The 19,286-nt window shown below is 37.3% G+C and overlaps 1 protein-coding gene and 10 non-coding genes across 18 annotated transcripts in view; all 11 read right to left on the bottom strand.

The window, feature by feature from the left end:
* The window catches only part of LOC134319121 (myosin-3-like), a 53,902-nt gene extending 35,092 nt beyond the window's left edge, over positions 1–18,810 (bottom strand). For all 8 annotated transcript variants that reach the window (XR_010013467.1, XM_063000125.1, XM_063000127.1 and 5 more), the window contains exons 1-3: positions 18,763–18,810; positions 2,432–2,495; positions 2,180–2,311 (exon numbers count right to left, since the gene is read on the bottom strand). Coding sequence is in view for 7 of the 8 variants with exons in the window: in XM_063000125.1 (XP_062856195.1) it covers positions 2,180–2,311; positions 2,432–2,470 (171 nt within the window). In the remaining variant the exon portion in view is untranslated. The remainder of the gene's footprint in view (positions 1–2,179; positions 2,312–2,431; positions 2,496–18,762) is intronic.
* trnam-cau (transfer RNA methionine (anticodon CAU)) lies at positions 6,982–7,054 on the bottom strand. The gene has a single exon. It is a non-coding gene; the product is annotated as a tRNA-Met (tRNA).
* Positions 7,269–7,341, bottom strand: trnam-cau (transfer RNA methionine (anticodon CAU)). The gene has a single exon. It is a non-coding gene; the product is annotated as a tRNA-Met (tRNA).
* On the bottom strand, positions 7,595–7,667 carry trnam-cau (transfer RNA methionine (anticodon CAU)). The gene has a single exon. It is a non-coding gene; the product is annotated as a tRNA-Met (tRNA).
* trnam-cau (transfer RNA methionine (anticodon CAU)) lies at positions 7,918–7,990 on the bottom strand. Its single transcript has one exon. It is a non-coding gene; the product is annotated as a tRNA-Met (tRNA).
* trnam-cau (transfer RNA methionine (anticodon CAU)) lies at positions 11,311–11,383 on the bottom strand. The gene has a single exon. It is a non-coding gene; the product is annotated as a tRNA-Met (tRNA).
* trnam-cau (transfer RNA methionine (anticodon CAU)) lies at positions 11,632–11,704 on the bottom strand. The gene has a single exon. It is a non-coding gene; the product is annotated as a tRNA-Met (tRNA).
* trnam-cau (transfer RNA methionine (anticodon CAU)) lies at positions 11,953–12,025 on the bottom strand. Its single transcript has one exon. It is a non-coding gene; the product is annotated as a tRNA-Met (tRNA).
* trnam-cau (transfer RNA methionine (anticodon CAU)) lies at positions 14,683–14,755 on the bottom strand. Its single transcript has one exon. It is a non-coding gene; the product is annotated as a tRNA-Met (tRNA).
* On the bottom strand, positions 17,039–17,111 carry trnam-cau (transfer RNA methionine (anticodon CAU)). Its single transcript has one exon. It is a non-coding gene; the product is annotated as a tRNA-Met (tRNA).
* Positions 17,588–17,660, bottom strand: trnam-cau (transfer RNA methionine (anticodon CAU)). Its single transcript has one exon. It is a non-coding gene; the product is annotated as a tRNA-Met (tRNA).
* Positions 18,811–19,286: the final 476 nt, after the last annotated feature.

Below are 19,286 nucleotides of genomic sequence, written 5' to 3'. Positions count from 1 at the left end.
ACATTAAAAGATGCATAAGAGTCTTCAGCTTAGTACAACAAGGCTGACAGACACTCTCCACCTCACCCTTTAGCCCAATAAACCACAGAAGTACAAAGTGTTATTTTAATGGCATGCCTGGGGAACGGACTGATTTAATGCCTTTGTTCTGCACCAGCATGATAATAACAATAAAAAAGAGTGATCCAATGCTCTAGTGTTGGTTCTACAACCTTAGTGTGTCCAGTGTCAGGTTTTAAGTGCTTGCTTGGGGGAAACAGTTTTACAAGCACAGAGAGGTAGATCTGGGAACCGGGACCTGCTTGCATGACCCCACGCTGATGTAAATGTGCTTGTGTCCAAATGGCCGAAACATGCTGCCAGCTTCCTAATCCAAAACCCAAAATACTCCTCCACGCAATTCCATTCCTCAACTTTTGTTGATTTAACAGAACGGAGCGGTTTTAGCAAAAAACGCTAACAGGCTTAAAATCTTAAAATATGGAGACATTTATTGCTTTGAGTCACCATTCTGTCTGTTCTTTTTAACTTAATAGTAGGAAAGAAACAATGAGCTTACATAAAAAAACATTTTGCTGATAACGATTTTGTTTTTATTTTGCTTTTATTACTATTATAATTACAGGAAGTATCACATATAAGCATTTGTATTTGTCATGTTCCTCGAACAACTGAATGAAGAAAAAATGGAAATTAAAAAGTAACTCTTTTTCTTTTAATGCAAAGTCAACTAGGTTTTTACTTTCATCTTAAATTCATTAGTTATTTTTGCTATCAGTAATAATAGGTCAAATGCATGAGTGTGGAAACCTCTGGTCAAACTGTTTATTTCACAAATTGTGTAAATAAAAATAAAGTTGGTAGCTACAGAAGTGATGTTGCTGATTAACCAATAACCATTAAATAACACATTTTTTGATTAGGTCATTTAAATGAATTGGTGGAGAACTGACACGGCTACAGTAATTATAATAAACTCTACACGTGTATAGGTTTCATGTGATTTCTTAACAAACATTAGCAGAATACTCCAGTTTGAGGGTAGAACTCTAGGATGCTGACTCTGTTATATTAACTATGTGCTTTACAGAAAATAAAATGTATACTGGAATGCTAAAGCGTATTACACTCTCTTGAGATGAGAGGTCTTCTCAGAAAGGTATATGCCAAAATTAAAAAGAATGTAAAGTTAAAGAATACTTTGAATGAGTTAAAGTCGTCAATGGCCCTAGAGCACACCTGGGCATTGTACGACCCCTGGGCCACATCCGGCCCTTTGGCTGTTCCCAACCTGCCGCATAAGGTCAGTGTTAACTAGAATTTACGTAGGTTTCAATTTATGTGTGTGTGTAAGTGTATCCAGCGTCATCGCAATGTGATGACAAACAGAACTATGAGTGCAGTTGTAGCCTAGCGGTTAGTAATCAGAAAGTATTAGTAATCAGTTAGTAATCAGAAGATCACTGGTTCAAGCCCCACCACTGCCAGGTGGTTCGTGCTGCTGTTGGGTCCTTGAGCAAGGCCCTTAACCCTCAATTGCTCAGATTGTGTCACAGTACTGTAAGTCGCTTTGGATAAAAGTGTATGCTGGATATGTAAATGAGTGCGATTGATAAAGACAGTAGAGTTTTTAATAAGACATGGACTTCTAAGTACTTATTTACTGAAGTCAGATATAAAGCTACTCAAGAATTATTTTTAAATCGCTATTACATCGTCAATCTCTTAACAGTTAGAGCTCATTAAAACTTTACAATTTACTGCTTTTTATAAAGAGATACAATTAATATTGAGCAAAATAAGTTCATCCTATTGGTCTGGCGTTCCACAACAGTCCCAGTTTCTTATATGGCCTTTTGGAAAATGTAATTGCCCACCTCTGCCCTCATCATATGATTTATTCATATATTAAACGATTGATTTATAATCTCATTAAATGAAATTAAAGCTGAATGTAAATAAGCCTCATGCAGTATCACGCATCTGCCAATACTTCTAATGCTAATAACAATAACATGATATTAAGAAATTAAGATTATTACAAGCAAATGCAAAGACCAAACTATTACAAACTTCTTGCAGGGAAGAAAACGTTTTTTCTTGTGTCCACCAAGATTAAACAAATGACCTAATGACCTTAAACAAAGCCCATCTCATGCATAGACACATTCATTCATACCCTACAAATATGAAGTTCCTCAACTGCCTCGAGCAGATTCGTCTTAAATTCCAAAAGCTGTACTGAAATTACTTCACTGTCACTTTCATGCACAACTTCTGTTGAGTTCAGTTTATCGTTCATACCCTTAGTCTGAAAAGAAAGACATAAAAGAATACACGTTTCATCAAGAAATAAAAAAATAGCATTTCTCTGTTAACAAATTGCCTTTATAATAATCTATATAATAATCTATATAATATTTATACCCACCATGGACCTTAGAGTGTTGATGTCTGTACTGGACTCCATGTGGTAGAAAGAAACTTAAGATTACCTTTAGAAGACCACAAAAACACCACGGTTATGCAAAGATAAAATCTTTATTCTTTTAATCATTACCCACTCTGGTTTCGTCGCAGTCTATTTTGCAAGTACACCACTGCTGTGTTTTTGTTGGTTTGTTTTTGTAATTATTTATGATTTAGGATTGTATAATTTTTTATCTACAAAGTATCTTTAAACTGTCTTTGGGTCATTCCTGAGATTCGGTGCCTTTTGGACCTTAAAACTTTTTGAAAATGAAACACTGTTTTAATTTGTTTTTCATGTTTTATCATAAAAAGAACGTGTTATACTTTTCCAAACTAATATTGGTCAAACTAAATTACACATGAACCTCATATACACTGTGACGTCCACCCTGTTACGTAAAATTAGCCATCAGCTAGCGAGTGAGCAAAACCATGCTAGCATAAAAGTGAATTCAGACAAAGAATTTTCTGCTTTTTAGTGTGATAATTTTTAAAATGATCAAATCGTATTGCTTGTTCTCATAAATCCCATAACAGGGTGGACATTTTATGGTTGACCATATAGGACTTTTAGGATAAAATGTGGAAAACACAACATTAAAATGAGGTGTTTAATAAGCCGCTCATCATCCACAGTTGTTTTCCCTCCAAAAAGATCATGTGAGCTCCAGGAAATGATGTCAGTATGTAAAACAGCTCTTCATTTTAAGAGACAGTAGTAAGAAATAACAGGGTCGACTTGAGGGCAACTTGAGGGACGTGTGAAAAACCCTCATAATCAGCAATAACATGAACCTCATAAAGAAAAAAAATCCAGGGTTTAGAGGGACTTAAACAAAACTTTTAAACATTATTGAAAGACTGAGATATTTTCATAATTAAACCTCATATACAGTGGGGCCAAAAAGTATTTAGTCAGCCACTGATTGTGCAATTTCTCCTACTTAGAAAGATGAGAGAGGTCTGTAATTTTCATCATAGGTACACTTCAACTATGAGAGACAAAATGTGAAAGAAAAATCCAGGAAATCACATTGTAGGATTTTTAAAGAATTTATTTGTAAATTATGGTGGAAAATAAGTATTTGGTCAATAACAAACAAGCAAGATTTCTGGCTCTCATAGACCTGTAACTTCTTCTTTAAGAAGCTCTTCTGTCCTCCACTCGTTACCTGTATTAATGGCACCTGTTTGACCTCGTTATCTGTATAAAAGACACCTGTCCACAGCCTCAAACAGTCAGACTCCAAACTCAACCATGGCCAAGACCAAAGAGCTGTCGAAGGACACCAGGAAGAAAATTGTAGACCTGCACCAGGCTGGGAAGAGTGAATCTACAATAGGCAAGCAGGTTGGTGTGAATAAATCAACTGTGGGAGCAATTGTAAGAAAATGGAAGACATACAAGACCATTGATAATCTTCCTTGGGGTCAAGATCTCATCCCGTGGGGTCAAAATGATCATGAGAACGATGAGCAAAAATCCCAGAACTACACGGAGGGACCTGATGAATGACCTGCAGAGAGCTGGGACCAAAGTACAAAGGCTACCATCAGTAACACACTACGCCGAGAGGAACTAAAATCCTGCAGTGCCAGGCGTGTCCCCCTGCTTAAGCCAGTACATGTCCAGGCCCGTCTGAATTTTGCCAGAGAGCTTATGGATGATCCAGAAGAGGATTGGGAGAATATCATGTGGTCAGATGAAACCAAAATGGAACTTTTTGGTAAAAACTCAACTCGTCGTGTTTGGAGGAAGAAGAAGAACCCAAGAACACCATACCTACTGTGAAGCATGGGGGTGGAAACATCATACTTTGGGGCTGTTTTTCTGCAAAGGGGACAGGATGACTGATCCGTGTTAAGGGAAGAATGAACGGGGCCATGCATCGTGAGATTTTAAGCCAAAACCTCCTTCCATCAGTGAGAGCATTGAAGATGGAACGTGGCTGGGTCTTCCAGCATGACAATGATCCCAAACACACCGCTCGGGCAACGAAGAAGTGGCTCCGTAAAAAGCATTTCAAGGTCCTGGAGTGGCCTAGCCAGTCTCCAGACCTCAACCCCATAGAAAATTTGTGGAGTCCGTGTTGCCCAGCGACAGCCCCAAAACATCACTGCACTAGAGGAGATCTGCATGGAGGAATGGGCCAAAATACCAGCTACAGTGTGTGCAAACCTGGCGAAGACTTACAGGAAACGTTTCACCTCTGTCATTGCCTACAAAGGTTATGTTACAAAGTATTGAGTTGAACTTTTGTTATTGACCAAATACTTATTTTCCACCATAATTTACAAATAAATTCTTTAAAAATTCTACAATGTGATTCCCTGTTTTTTTTCTTCTCATTTTGTCTCTCATAGTTGAAGTGTACCTATGATGAAAATTACAGACCTCTCTCATCTTTCTAAGTAGGAGAACCTGCACAATCAGTGGCTGACTAAATACTTTTTGACCCCACTGTATCCATCACTAAATCAGAATGTACAGCACTGGGGACATGGGAAAACCTCTGGTATCTAAAAGATAAAAACAGTATGTATACAGTCATTTTATTTTGGGGGGCTAGAAAACATTGTGTTTAGTATTTGAAAGTGTTAATTATTTCAGTAAGATTTTAAAATGTCCTTAATAAATACAATGATCAGTACTGGGGACACAAAAGGCACCGAGTTGTATTTTTCCTCCACACGTATTTACTAATTTAAGTCTAATAGGTTTTATAACACTGTAATGAAGCTATTTTCTTTTATCTCATTTTAATTAATACTGAGCAAAGCAATTTTCATTATAATCATTGTAATACAAACCGGCCAGTACAGCACAGCCTTGGCACCAACCTGGATGAACTTGAAACTCTCTAACCCATCAAGGTAAAAATAATGCCAGGCCAGGACCATAATAGGGGTCAGAGCTATAAAACTGAATGGACAGATTGCACTGTCACTGGGCTAGAATGATATAAGTTATTTAATTTGACCTGTGCTTGGTCCCCTGTATCTTCACCGTGTCTGACTACCAAAGTGGGAGGTCTTCACTTTGCCTGATGCTTTAATAGAAGTGAGGCTTTTGTCCATTTAGCTGGTACCGTTATCAATCATGTGAAGGAATTAAATGATCCTGTTCAAATTTGCTACTATCACAAATGACCTGGGGGGGTGATGTCTTTATTTGCTTCTCCACTGATTCACTTCAGCAGATATTAAACAATTTTATAAGCCATGAAAGGAAAAATTAAAAGGACACCATCCATAAAATGGGATAATTCCCTGCCTACAGCATGATATCTGAATTACTTTCAGTGAACAATTTCATGAAGAGCTGGGTACAGGGGTAGTGGTCACAACTTCTAGGAGCTGATTTACAACACTTTTGCTTTTTGTATGTTCAAGTCAAATTGAGTTTGTGAATAGGACATTGACCCCTTCCACCGAAATAAAGTCCAGAATAAACAACCATAGCCTGAAGAACCAAACATATAAAAAAATCACATGTAATAGAATGTGCATTGTTCCATAGTAAAATGCGTTAACACAAATATTTATTTCGCTACCTATGTCTAGGTTTAGAAAACGATAGCTAAGGGGTTCGGATACCTGAGTAAGATACAGGCATAGTTAGAACATCTAAAAGTTTGTAACTGTTGGGCCCTTAATGGGTGGGTCAAACGCTCAAGCACACAACCTGCAGATTATGTTTAATTCATTGGTAAGTCAAACGCTCTCCAGTAGTTTTTGTAAAGTTTAGCCACAATATCTAAATGTAGAATCTAAATCTGAGCATAATGAACTGTTATATATATATATATATATTCAATATTACTTTTAACACGATACTGACCATATTAGTTATATTGAGTATGCCTAGGATACACAGGTTACCATTTAAGAACAAACAGAGCACAAAAGCTAGATAGCTAGATAGCTAGATAGATAGATAGATAGATAGATAGATAGATAGATAGATAGATAGATAGATAGATAGATAGACAGACACAGATCCAGAAAGAAATAAAAGCACTGTGCTGCACGCTTTCTTTTGCGCATGAGCAAATCAAAACAAGGCAAAAAATCGACCCTTTGAATCTCACACCCTTCTGACTGTAAGTGTATGTTCACCACCTGTTCTATTTACAGTGCTGATGAAAGTCACTAAATGACATGAAACTGGTCACTCAACAATCTTGACCCTTGTGAGGACTGAACTCAAGACCTTTAGATTATGAGACTGACGCGCTACCTACTGCGCTAACGAGGCTGACAGCAACATGTGGAGAAATCTGAATCCGACCGTTTCATTGGCTGAAGTTTAGGCACAATATTGAAAATCGGAATCTAAATGTAAGAATCAAGAACTGGATGAGAATCAAACTCACACCCTTCTGACTGTAAGAATGCTCTCTAACTGTTCTATTTACAAGACTGATGAAAGTCACTAAATAACATGAAACCAGTTTGTTAATTGGCCTTAGGTTAGACACAGTAACTAAACGGGTCCCTCAAAGCCCTTGCCCCGTGTGAGGATCGAACTCACGACCTTCAGATTATGAGACTGACGCGCTACCTACTGCGCTAACGAGGCTGACAGCCAAATGAGCAGACACAATACTGAAATGCAGACTCTAAATGTAAGCATCAAGAACTGAATGAGAATCAAACTCACACCCTTCTGACTGTAAAAATGCTCTCTAATGGCTCAATTCAAAGTGCTGATGAAAGTCACTAAATGACATGAAACCAGTCTGCTAACTGGGCTTAGATTAGGCACAGTAACTAAACTGGTCCCTCAAAGGTCTTGCCTCATGTGAGGATCAAACTCACGACCTTCAGATTATGAGACTGACGCGCTACCTACTGCGCTAACGAGGCTGACAGAAACATGTGGAGACATCAGAATCTGACCGTTTCATTGGCTGAAGTTTAGGCACAATATTGAAAAGCAGAATCGAAATGTAAGCATCAAGAACTGGATGAGAATCAAACTCACACCCTTCTGACTGTAAGTGTATGTTCACTACCTGTTCAATTTACAAAGCTGATGAAAGTCACTAAATGACATGAAACCAGTCTGCTAACTGGGCTTAGATTAGGCACAGTAACTAAACTGGTCCCTCAAAGGTCTTGCCTCGTGTGAGGATCAAACTCACGACCTTCAGATTATGAGACTGACGCGCTACCTACTGCGCTAACGAGGCTGACAGCAACATGACTAGACTGAATCTGACCGTTTCATTGGCTGAAGTTTAGGCACAATATTGAAAAGCAGAATCGAAATGTAAGCATCAAGAACTGGATGAGAATCAAACTCACACCCTTCTGACTGTAAGTGTATGTTCACTACCTGTTCAATTTACAAAGCTGATGAAAGTCACTAAATGACATGAAACCAGTCTGCTAACTGGGCTTAGATTAGGCACAGTAACTAAACTGGTCCCTCAAAGGCCTTGCCCCATGTGAGGATCGAACTCACGACCTTCAGATTATGAGACTGACGCACTACCTACTGCACTAACGAGGCTGACAGCAACAAGAGCAGACAAAAACATGTGGAGACATCTGAATCCGACCGTTTCATTGGCTGAAGTTTAGGCACAATATTGAAAAGCAGAATCGAAATGTAAGCATCAAGAACTGGATGAGAATCAAACTCACACCCTTCTGACTGTAAGTGTATGTTCACTACCTGTTCTATTTCAGGGTTCATACACTTTTTCCACGGTCAAATTCAAGCACTTTTCAAGCACTTTCAAGGTCCATTTTCCAACTTTTCCAGCACCTTACAGCTGTAGTAAACTACATATTTATACAAATACATACACTAAATTGCCAAAGGTATTCACACACCCATCCAAATCATTGAATTCAGGTTCCAAGTCTAAAAGTATCTGATGTTTAATGTACTTAAGTATCAAAAGTAATTTTCTGATATTAAATGTACTGAAGTATTAAAAGTAGAAGTAAAAGTAAACGCTGTTAGTATAAACAGAAGCTGTAATTTTGAAAAATATGAAGATTTTAAGCCTGTAAACCAGCTTAACCTATTTTCTTCCTTCCATCTGAACATGATTTGTGCCAATTCATGATTATAATCAGCTGTTAACATTACCTATTTTTTTTTTTTACTTTACTACTAGCCCAGTTCTAACTTTTTTTAGAATGTGTTGTAGCTTAAAATGCATTCATGTGTCTGTTAAGAATTGAAGTTGACCAGACAAAACATGAAATATTTTGGGTTCATATAAGATGAAATTAGAGTTGATGTAAATCTAAGAAATACTGCATCTATTTTATTTGCATTTTCTATACTGTCCCATTTTGAGTTGGGTAGTACATTCAAGTCATAGATATTGTATATATCCCAATAACCTAAAACTACTGAAATTTGGCGGGATTAATTTGAAGCAAAACTCAAGAGAGTTCAACAAAACGTGTGGCAGTTTAAGCACTTTAATGATCTATATCAGTATTCTTACTTAAAGAAAACACCATTTCTAACTTATATGTCAACTTGATGCAGCAGCTGAAAATCATCCATGAAAAGTTGGAAAATAGGAAAAGCAAATAAATACATTTTAAAACATTTTTAACCACTGATCTAATTTACAAGCACAGATTCGTCAAAGCTGCGTGCAGTTTGTCACTCAACAATTAGCTAAAAAAAATATTTTGTAGTAACAAGTAACGAATTTGCATGCGTCAAATGAATCAGAGTTAGGGTTGCCAACTTTCAGAACTGGAAATAAGGAATACCCTGGGCTGGCGGATTGGCGGACAGGGTTGCACCTAGTGATGGGTCGTACTGTGCCGAGGCTTCGGAGCGTGTGTCGAGAAATCTAGGAAGTCTTTCGTGAAGCGCGTATCGAGGCTTGCTTCTTTAAGAACAAGTGACGTCACGGATGACGTGTGACGCCTCGCCGGTTCAGGAAGTGGTTCGAGTACTGGCGCGATTTATGTGAAAGGGTTTTTTCAAAAGCTGGAGAGGTCCTATCAAAAAAAAGAAACCGCCTGAGTCCAAGCACAGTGGAAAAAATACTGTTTCTAAATAAAAATGAATAAAGTCCATCTCACCAGTATTCACAAACACAATCCTAACTAAACACAACTAAAATGTAAACATGAATAGACCTATATTACTTTTTCCCACTTAACAAAAATCATATATGAAATCATGAATTAATGGATGGATGGATGGATGAATTAACCACACAAAATCATATTAAGATGTTTTTATTTCTATTCTTGGCAGTGATTATTCCCATGTTAACACTTGCATGGGAGGCAGGGGTCATCACATCAGTTGAAATGACAATAATAGTTTTGACCAGCAGGGGGGTTTGTGTGCAAATGAAGCCTCGAGAAATGAACCTTTTCTCGAACCAATTTGATGGAAAGCGTCAAGGCTTCACGAGGCTTCATCAACCCATCACTAGTTGCACCTATAAATATATTACGGGTCTTATCAAAATGTTTAATTTAGGCTGTTTAACATTTATTATTTTCATTCTTTATAATAATAAATCAGAACCATGTTTTAGGTAAAACAACATGCATGAAGAACATCATGTAACATTTTTTCTCAATAGTGCAAACAACATTTTTACATAATCCATCTTCACACTGGCATGTACTCCTTTAAGAACTCCTGCAATTTTACTTACTATAAAAAATGCTGAACATTTCTCACACTTTGTCATAAATACTTAAATTATTAAATCATAAATTATTCTTGTTTAGTTTATGTATTACAGTGGGCACTGTTTGGAATAAACTTTACTGTGTGGCATCTTTTGCTTGCATGTTACTTTTTTGTATTATATTTTGTTAGAATTTCATATCACATGTACACTGTCCATTTGATATTTTCTTCCACAGTAATTGTAGTTAAACAAACTAGATTTATTCTTAGGGTAATTTTTGCTGTAGTTCAGCTTCTTCGAGTGTGGAAGTCTCTAATCTGCAGCATTTCTCTCCCACTGATAAAAATACGGAATAAAGTGTGTCCCATATCAGTTCAGTACGGAACACCACATTAACTTTCCAAATAAGGAACGAGTCCGTATTTTACGGGACATTTGCCGACCCAAATCATAGTAAAAGTACTGTACACATTTTCTATAGCAAATGTAGTGAAGTGAAAGTAAAAGTTGCCGAAAATTTCTATACTCCAGTAAAGTACAGATACTCCAAAAAACTACCTAAGTACTGTAACGAAGCGGGTCACACATGAATACAGACTGGCAGATCGCACTCACACGCTAGCTGTCGGTCACGAACGAGCTCTTTGAGCCAACTATTTTCACGTGAACAATGGGAGCCGACTCCCGTCCAAGAGAAGTTACTTTCTTTCCTTTTCATAACTTAAAACAAGGCACAATGTTAGGGTGATCGTCTCCGCGGCACAGGCAGGCACTCCACAGGCAGAAGTGGTAAAATTAAAGAGCCGTTTTGAGCAGAAAGAAAAAGAGTCGACTCTTCTTGGTGAGCCGAGCCAAATGGCTCACCAAAAAGAGCCGGAATTCGCATCACACACAGGCGCAGCAGTTTTCATTTTAGGCTCTGCAACTTTTTTATTTCTCCAACTAATAAGCGAACTATTCGGTCAGATAGCTATTTGTGGTGAAAGAACTACTGTTACGATTTCAAGCACTTTATCCAAAATTCCAGCACTTTTCAAACCAGGAAAATATGACATTAAAATTCAAGCATTTTCAAGGATTTCAAGCACCCGTACGAACTCTGCTATTTACAAAGCTGATGAAAGTCACTAAATGACATGAAACCAGTTTGCTAACTGGGCCTAGATTAGGCCCAGTAACTAAACTGGTCCCTCAAAGGCCTTGCCCCATGTGAGGATCGAACTCACGACCTTCAGATTATGAGACTGACGCGCTACCTACTGCGCTAACGAGGCTGACAGCAACATGTCTAGACTGAATCTGGCAGTTTTTGTAGTTGTAGTTTAGGTACAATATTGAAAAGCAGAATCTAAATGTAAGAATCAGGAACTGGATGGGAATCAAACTAACACCCTTCCGACTGTAAAAATGCTCTCTAATTGTTCTATTTACAAGGCTGATGAAAGTCACTAAATGACATAAAACCAGTTTGCTAACTGGGCTTAGATTAGGCACAGAAACTAAACTGGTCCCTCAAAGGTCTTGCCCCATGTGAGGATCGAACTCACGACCTTCAGATTATGAGACTGACGCGCTACCTACTGCGCTAACGAGGCTGACAGCAACATGGCTAGACTGAATCTGACCGTTTCATTGGCTGAAGTTTAGGCACAATATTGAAAAGCAGAATCTAAATGTAAGCATCAATAACTGGATGAGAATCGAACTCACACCCTTCTGATTGTAAGAATGCTCTCTAACTGTTCTTTTCACAAGACTGATGAAAGTCACTAAATAACATGAAACCAGTTTGCTAACTGGGCTTAGATTAGGCACAGAAACTAAACTGGTCCCTCAAAGGCCTTGCCCCATGTGAGGATCGAACTCACGACCTTCAGATTATGAGACTGACGCACTACCTACTGCGCTAACGAGGCTGACAGCAACGTGTGGAGACATCGGAATCTGACCGTTTCATTGGCTGAAGTTTAGGCACAATATTGAAAAGCAGAATCGAAATGTCAGCATCAAGAACTGGATGAGAATCAAACTCACACCCTTCTGACTGTAAGTGTATGTTCACTACCTGTTCTATTTCAGGGTTCATACACTTTTTCCACGGTCAAATTCAAGCACTTTTCAAGCACTTTCAAGGTCCATTTTCCAACTTTTCCAGCACCTTACAGCTGTAGTAAACTACATATTTATACAAATACATACACTAAATTGCCAAAGGTATTCACACACCCATCCAAATCATTGAATTCAGGTTCCAAGTCTAAAAGTATCTGATGTTTAATGTACTTAAGTATCAAAAGTAATTTTCTGACATTAAATGTACTGAAGTATTAAAAGTAGAAGTAAAAGTAAACGCTGTTAGTATAAACAGAAGCTGTAATTTTGAAAAATATGAAGATTTTAAGCCTGTAAACCAGCTTAACCTATTTTCTTCCTTCCATCTGAACATGATTTGTGCCAATTCATGATTATAATCAGCTGTTAACATTACCTATTTTTTTTTACTTTACTACTAGCCCAGTTCTAACTTTTTTTAGAATGTGTTGTAGCTTAAAATGCATTCATGTGTCTGTTAAGAATTGAAGTTGACCAGACAAAACATGAAATATTTTGGGTTCATATAAGATGAAATTAGAGTTGATGTAAATCTAAGAAATACTGCATCTATTTTATTTGCATTTTCTATACTGTCCCATTTTGAGTTGGGTAGTACATTCAAGTCATAGATATTGTATATATCCCAATAACCTAAAACTACTGAAATTTGGCGGGATTAATTTGAAGCAAAACTCAAGAGAGTTCAACAAAACGTGTGGCAGTTTAAGCACTTTAATGATCTATATCAGTATTCTTACTTAAAGAAAACACCATTTCTAACTTATATGTCAACTTGATGCAGCAGCTGAAAATCATCCATGAAAAGTTGGAAAATAGGAAAAGCAAATAAATACATTTTAAAACATTTTTAACCACTGATCTAATTTACAAGCACAGATTCGTCAAAGCTGCGTGCAGTTTGTCACTCAACAATTAGCTAAAAAAAATATTTTGTAGTAACAAGTAACGAATTTGCATGCGTCAAATGTATCAGAGTTAGGGTTGCCAACTTTCAGAACTGGAAATAAGGAATACCCTGGGCTGGCGGATTGGCGGACAGGGTTGCACTTATAAATATATTACGGGTCTTATCAAAATGTTTAATTTAGGCTGTTTAACATTTATTATTTTCATTCTTTATAATAATAAATCAGAACCATGTTTTAGGTAAAACAACATGCATGAAGAACATCATGTAACATTTTTTCTCAATAGTGCAAACAACATTTTTACATAATCCATCTTCACACTGGCATGTACTCCTTTAAGAACTCCTGCAATTTTACTTACTATAAAAAATGCTGAACATTTCTCACACTTTGTCATAAATACTTAAATTATTAAATCATAAATTATTCTTGTTTAGTTTATGTATTACAGTGGGCACTGTTTGGAATAAACTTTACTGTGTGGCATCTTTTGCTTGCATGTTACTTTTTTGTATTATATTTTGTTAGAATTTCATATCACATGTACACTGTCCATTTGATATTTTCTTCCACAGTAATTGTAGTTAAACAAACTAGATTTATTCTTAGGGTAATTTTTGCTGTAGTTCAGCTTCTTCGAGTGTGGAAGTCTCTAATCTGCAGCATTTCTCTCCCACTGATAAAAATACGGAATAAAGTGTGTCCCATATCAGTTCAGTACGGAACACCACATTAACTTTCCAAATAAGGAACGAGTCCGTATTTTACGGGACATTTGCCGACCCAAATCATAGTAAAAGTACTGTACACATTTTCTATAGCAAATGTAGTGAAGTGAAAGTAAAAGTTGCCGAAAATTTCTATACTCCAGTAAAGTACAGATACTCCAAAAAACTACCTAAGTACTGTAACGAAGCGGGTCACACATGAATACAGACTGGCAGATCGCACTCACACGCTAGCTGTCGGTCACGAACGAGCTCTTTGAGCCAACTATTTTCACGTGAACAATGGGAGCCGACTCCCGTCCAAGAGAAGTTACTTTCTTTCCTTTTCATAACTTAAAACAAGGCACAATGTTAGGGTGATCGTCTCCGCGGCACAGGCAGGCACTCCACAGGCAGAAGTGGTAAAATTAAAGAGCCGTTTTGAGCAGAAAGAAAAAGAGTCGACTCTTCTTGGTGAGCCGAGCCAAATGGCTCACCAAAAAGAGCCGGAATTCGCATCACACACAGGCGCAGCAGTTTTCATTTTAGGCTCTGCAACTTTTTTATTTCTCCAACTAATAAGCGAACTATTCGGTCAGATAGCTATTTGTGGTGAAAGAACTACTGTTACGATTTCAAGCACTTTCAAGCACTTTATCCAAAATTCCAGCACTTTTCAAACCAGGAAAATATGACATTAAATTCAAGCATTTTCAAGGATTTCAAGCACCCGTACGAACTCTGCTATTTACAAAGCTGATGAAAGTCACTAAATGACATGAAACCAGTTTGCTAACTGGGCTTAGATTAGGCCCAGTAACTAAACTGGTCCCTCAAAGGCCTTGCCCCATGTGAGGATCGAACTCACGACCTTCAGATTATGAGACTGACGCGCTACCTACTGCGCTAACGAGGCTGACAGCAACATGTCTAGACTGAATCTGGCAGTTTTTGTAGTTGTAGTTTAGGCACAATATTGAAAAGCAGAATCTAAATGTAAGAATCAGGAACTGGATGGGAATCAAACTAACACCCTTCCGACTGTAAAAATGCTCTCTAATTGTTCTATTTACAAGGCTGATGAAAGTAATTAAATGACATGAAACCAGTCTGCTAACTGGGCTTAGATTAGGCACAGAAACTAAACTGGTCCCTCAAAGGCCTTGCCCCATGTGAGGATCGAACTCACGACCTTCAGATTATGAGACTGTAACAATGATCATTTTGGCTAAACACTAAGCCACGTGGCTGGATTCATAAGGTTTGCCTGCACTGAATGAACAGATTCATAAACACACTACCATACCTTTAACATTATAGTGCAGGTACATGTAATAGCATTAATTCATGTCTTATTTCATGAGTGATTAATAATTGATTCCTACATGTAATACATTAATGAATTCATTATGAATATGCACAAGTTCATTTTGTCTAATTTAAGTGGTGGACAAGGTACACAAACCATGTAGTTGAGTCCAGTAAAAGTAGTAGTAAAAGTAAAAATACTCTTTACCTCCATTTGAGTAAAAATACTAAAGTATTTACCTTCAAATGTACTTAAATATGAAAGTAAAAGTAGCATGATTTATTATGGCTCTAATGTTTTATTATCATTTCTGTTAGAGATGGACCGATCGGGGTTTTTTGCACCGATTCCGATCTCCTTTCAGGGACATCGGCCGATAGCCAATTCCGATCGGGGGGGGGGGGGGGGATTAGCAGTAAATAAACTTAAAAAGAGCCTCACAGTAAAGATAAACCGGAGCAGCGCGCGCGTGTGTGTGTTTGTGCCTTTAGAAGAGACGCTTTGTTCACAGTATCGCTATAAGTGATTCATTGATTCATGAGTTGATTCGTTTTTATGTGAAGCGTAAGTTTCTCTTCTCAGTTATCTCTCCGTGTTTACTGTTATTAATTAAATGTCGTGGTTTTAAATGAACACCAGCTACTACAGAACATTTTGTGTGACTCTCTTACATTAAAAAGCCTAATTAAAAAGCTTCATTAAACTGCTATTACCACAGATCTGTAACCGAGTCAGACTCGTTCCGTCTAAGGAGCTAAAAGTTTTCTAAAAGTTCAGCAGATGATCCTGAACTAACGAATTTGGTAATGAATAAACTTTTGCCTCTGATTGGCTCTGTAACGTCTTCTGTTCTCATCTACATCACAAGTAAGAACCGCTTACGATTTACCAAAGTGAACCAGGAGTTTATATAACGTGCTGATAGAATCGACTCAGATGTGACCGGGTTGAATTATCTTTTTAAAGTAAATATTTCAATCAGCAAAATTACATCGTAAGAGCTTTCACGATGGTTTCTGTACGATGGTTGATGAATGGTGATGTGATGGTTGGTGCTTCGTAGCTCAAAGTCTGGATCAATCCACTGAGCTGTTAACTTAACATGGTCTTTATATATCACACGATCGGATCGGCTACTTTTAGGAAATATCGCAGATCGCCGATAGCATATTTTGATTAAAAATCGGCCGATACCGATTCGTAGCCGATCGATCGTCCCATCTCTAATTTCTGTAACAAGACTCTTGATTAATCAACTCATTTTAGATGAAAATACTCGTGTCATTAATTTAACTTAACTGACATACCTATTAATTAAGATAAACATATAACATTTAGTGCTGAGCAAATGATAAACAATAACAGGATGAAGTATATTAATGACATCAAATGTATTACTTTTTTTTTTTAAAGCAACATACAGCTGAAAATGCTTGCTAAGTAGTGGAAAAGAATGTGGCTCTATGGGTTGAAATTGGATGTTTGGAACTTTTCACTCGCCCACGACCCGGAAGCTGCGCACAAAAATGTCCCGCCCCCTTTACAACTGTTCCCTATGGGAGTGTCGCCACTATGTTCTCTCAACCGCTCTGGGCCCAGTAACTAAACTGGTCCATCAAAGGACTTGCCCCCACGAGGCTGACAGAAACATGTGGAGACATCTGAATCTGACCGTTTCATTGGCTGAAGTTTAGGCACAATATTGAAAAGCAGAATCTAAATGTAAGAATCAAGAACTGGATGAGAATCAAACTCACACCCTTCTGACTGTAAAAATGCTCTCTAATTGTTCAATTTACAGTGCTGATGAAAGTCACTAAATGACATGAAACCAGTCTGTTAACTGGGCTTAGATTAGGCACAGTAACTAAACTGGTTTCTGAAAGGCCTTGCCCCGTGTGAGGATCGAACTCACGACCTTCAGATTATGAGACTGACGCGCTACCTACTGCGCTAACGAGGCTGACAGCAACATGACTAGATTGAATCTGGCCGTTTCTTTGGCTTAAGTTTAGGCACAATATTGAAAAGCAGAATCTAAATCTAAGCATCAAGAACTGGATGAGAATCAAACTCACACCCTTCTGACTGTAAAAATGCTCTCTAACTGTTCTATTAACAAGTCAAGTAACTAAACTAAGTGTTAAAAGACGCTGCTTACTGCGCTAACGAGGCCTCAGAAGACAAGTTTAGACACCTGAATCCAGGCTTTTATGTGGTTATAGTTTAAGAACAATATTAAAACAGAAGCATGCTCAAAAATGCTTATCCATCTAAACAACTGAAATGGCTCCCCCTGGTGTCTCTATACTGTGTTAATGTTATTTCACGTATCCGACATGACTTTTGAAACGATTTGTCACAGGACAGACTCTGTAATTTGCTGGTAAATACTCTTAAAATGCAACGTGCCCTGTAAATATGAACAAAAATAAATTCTGCCCCGTGTGAGGATCGAACTCACGACCTTCAGATTATGAGACTGACGCGCTACCTACTGCGCTAACGAGGCTGACAGTTCACCTCTAACAACTGAATCTAGTGAATCTGACCTCAAACCAAAGACGATGTGTTAGTTACTTTATTCAGACCCCACCACACGTCTTTAGTGTGGGAACTTTACTGCATGAAATAGATTTGTTAGGATCAACTGTCTCTGTTCCAACAGAATCGAAGAACCAGATTTCGGACCCATGCATCAAACACTGCTTAGACAAAAGCATACAATTTCACATGGATTTCATTTGATGCTCGGGTCATTACCAACGTATAACAGATGAAATAATGAATAAATAACAATTCATTATTGAATAATTGAAATTAAACCTTTATTATAAAAAACTATTCCAATGTCATTTGGTATCAAAGATCCCACCCCAGCATTCATGGTTATAGCGCTGGTATGCTGTTGTATGTTTCAAATGGTAACCGATAACCTGGTGTTGACTAATTTAATTAGATATTAAGCGTTAATATTTACTATTTGTTTAACTGTCCTTTGTTTTATGTTTTGCAAGAAACAACGTGTAAGGTCGACTCTCGAAACTGACTCTTGTAAGAATCGATTCACATTCTAATGCATTTGGAATCGACTCCAGCCATATAAATAGAATCGGTTCTTTTTAAATCCTAATGATTGAAACTAAACTCTTATAATCAAATAATCACAATCTAAAATTTGACGATATCATAGCTGACTGACTTAACTCAACTTGTTAATTATCTAGGTAAGTCCTACAACTTTAATTTACAAACCTTTTCCGAGACAATTTGTATGGAATCGACTCAGTCGAATGTTGGTCAGCAAGCTTCGACTACTTTACAATATTCGACTACTACAGTATATTTGCAATATTATTAAGTTTAAAAGTTTAATAAGCAAATCTTTTAGTACTATATTCGACGGCTTTTGCTACATAAAATACCAATCTTCGTCCAGCTTTGACCCCGAAAACAACAAAATTGATTTAAATGATTATAAAACGGTAACGTTAGCAATTTACCAGCTAGTCTGTTGGAAGATTCCAGAAATTCAAAGTTACACTTTACGACCTTCAATACGTGTGCTCTTATTCAACTGTATATTTTTAACTGGACAGGGAATAATTACTCACCACAACAGCAGGAATCAAACAATTTACACAAAAATAAAACAAATGACATCAATCACAACAGCGTTCCACAAACTGGAGGTGGACCGTTAAAAGAATCGTTCTTCTAATTGCCAACGTCGAAAGTAGGGAATCGACTCCTAAATGTGGAGTCGACTCCAAAAATTTAATTTGATTCCCCACAAGACATAAGTGAGGTAATTAAGTAACTTAACTCCATGTAAGTCATAAGAGAAATAAAATGATTTCTACAACCTTTTCTGTTACTGTATAACTAAAACTCATACTTCAAATTAAGTATTTGTTTATAAGTTTATTTTTGTGATGTCTGAAACTATAACAGAAGCTGCTGTACAGTAAAAAATGAGTAAATAGCTCACCTGTTTGAATATGTGTCACTGGGGTCAAAGCTGGACAATCAAACGCAGTTTAGTGTAAAGTTACAGTCTTAATTAAATGGTTTTTCTTCCTCTTTCTTCAAGAACAATATAAATTAAACCATTTAAATTCCATTGTTCTATTGCATA

Source organism: Trichomycterus rosablanca, chromosome 8 (assembly GCF_030014385.1).
Source record: "Trichomycterus rosablanca isolate fTriRos1 chromosome 8, fTriRos1.hap1, whole genome shotgun sequence".
Classification (NCBI taxonomy): Eukaryota; Metazoa; Chordata; class Actinopteri; order Siluriformes; family Trichomycteridae; genus Trichomycterus; species Trichomycterus rosablanca.
The sequence above is the reverse complement of the archived record's forward strand: the minus strand, read 5'-3'. Positions and strand labels throughout refer to the sequence as shown.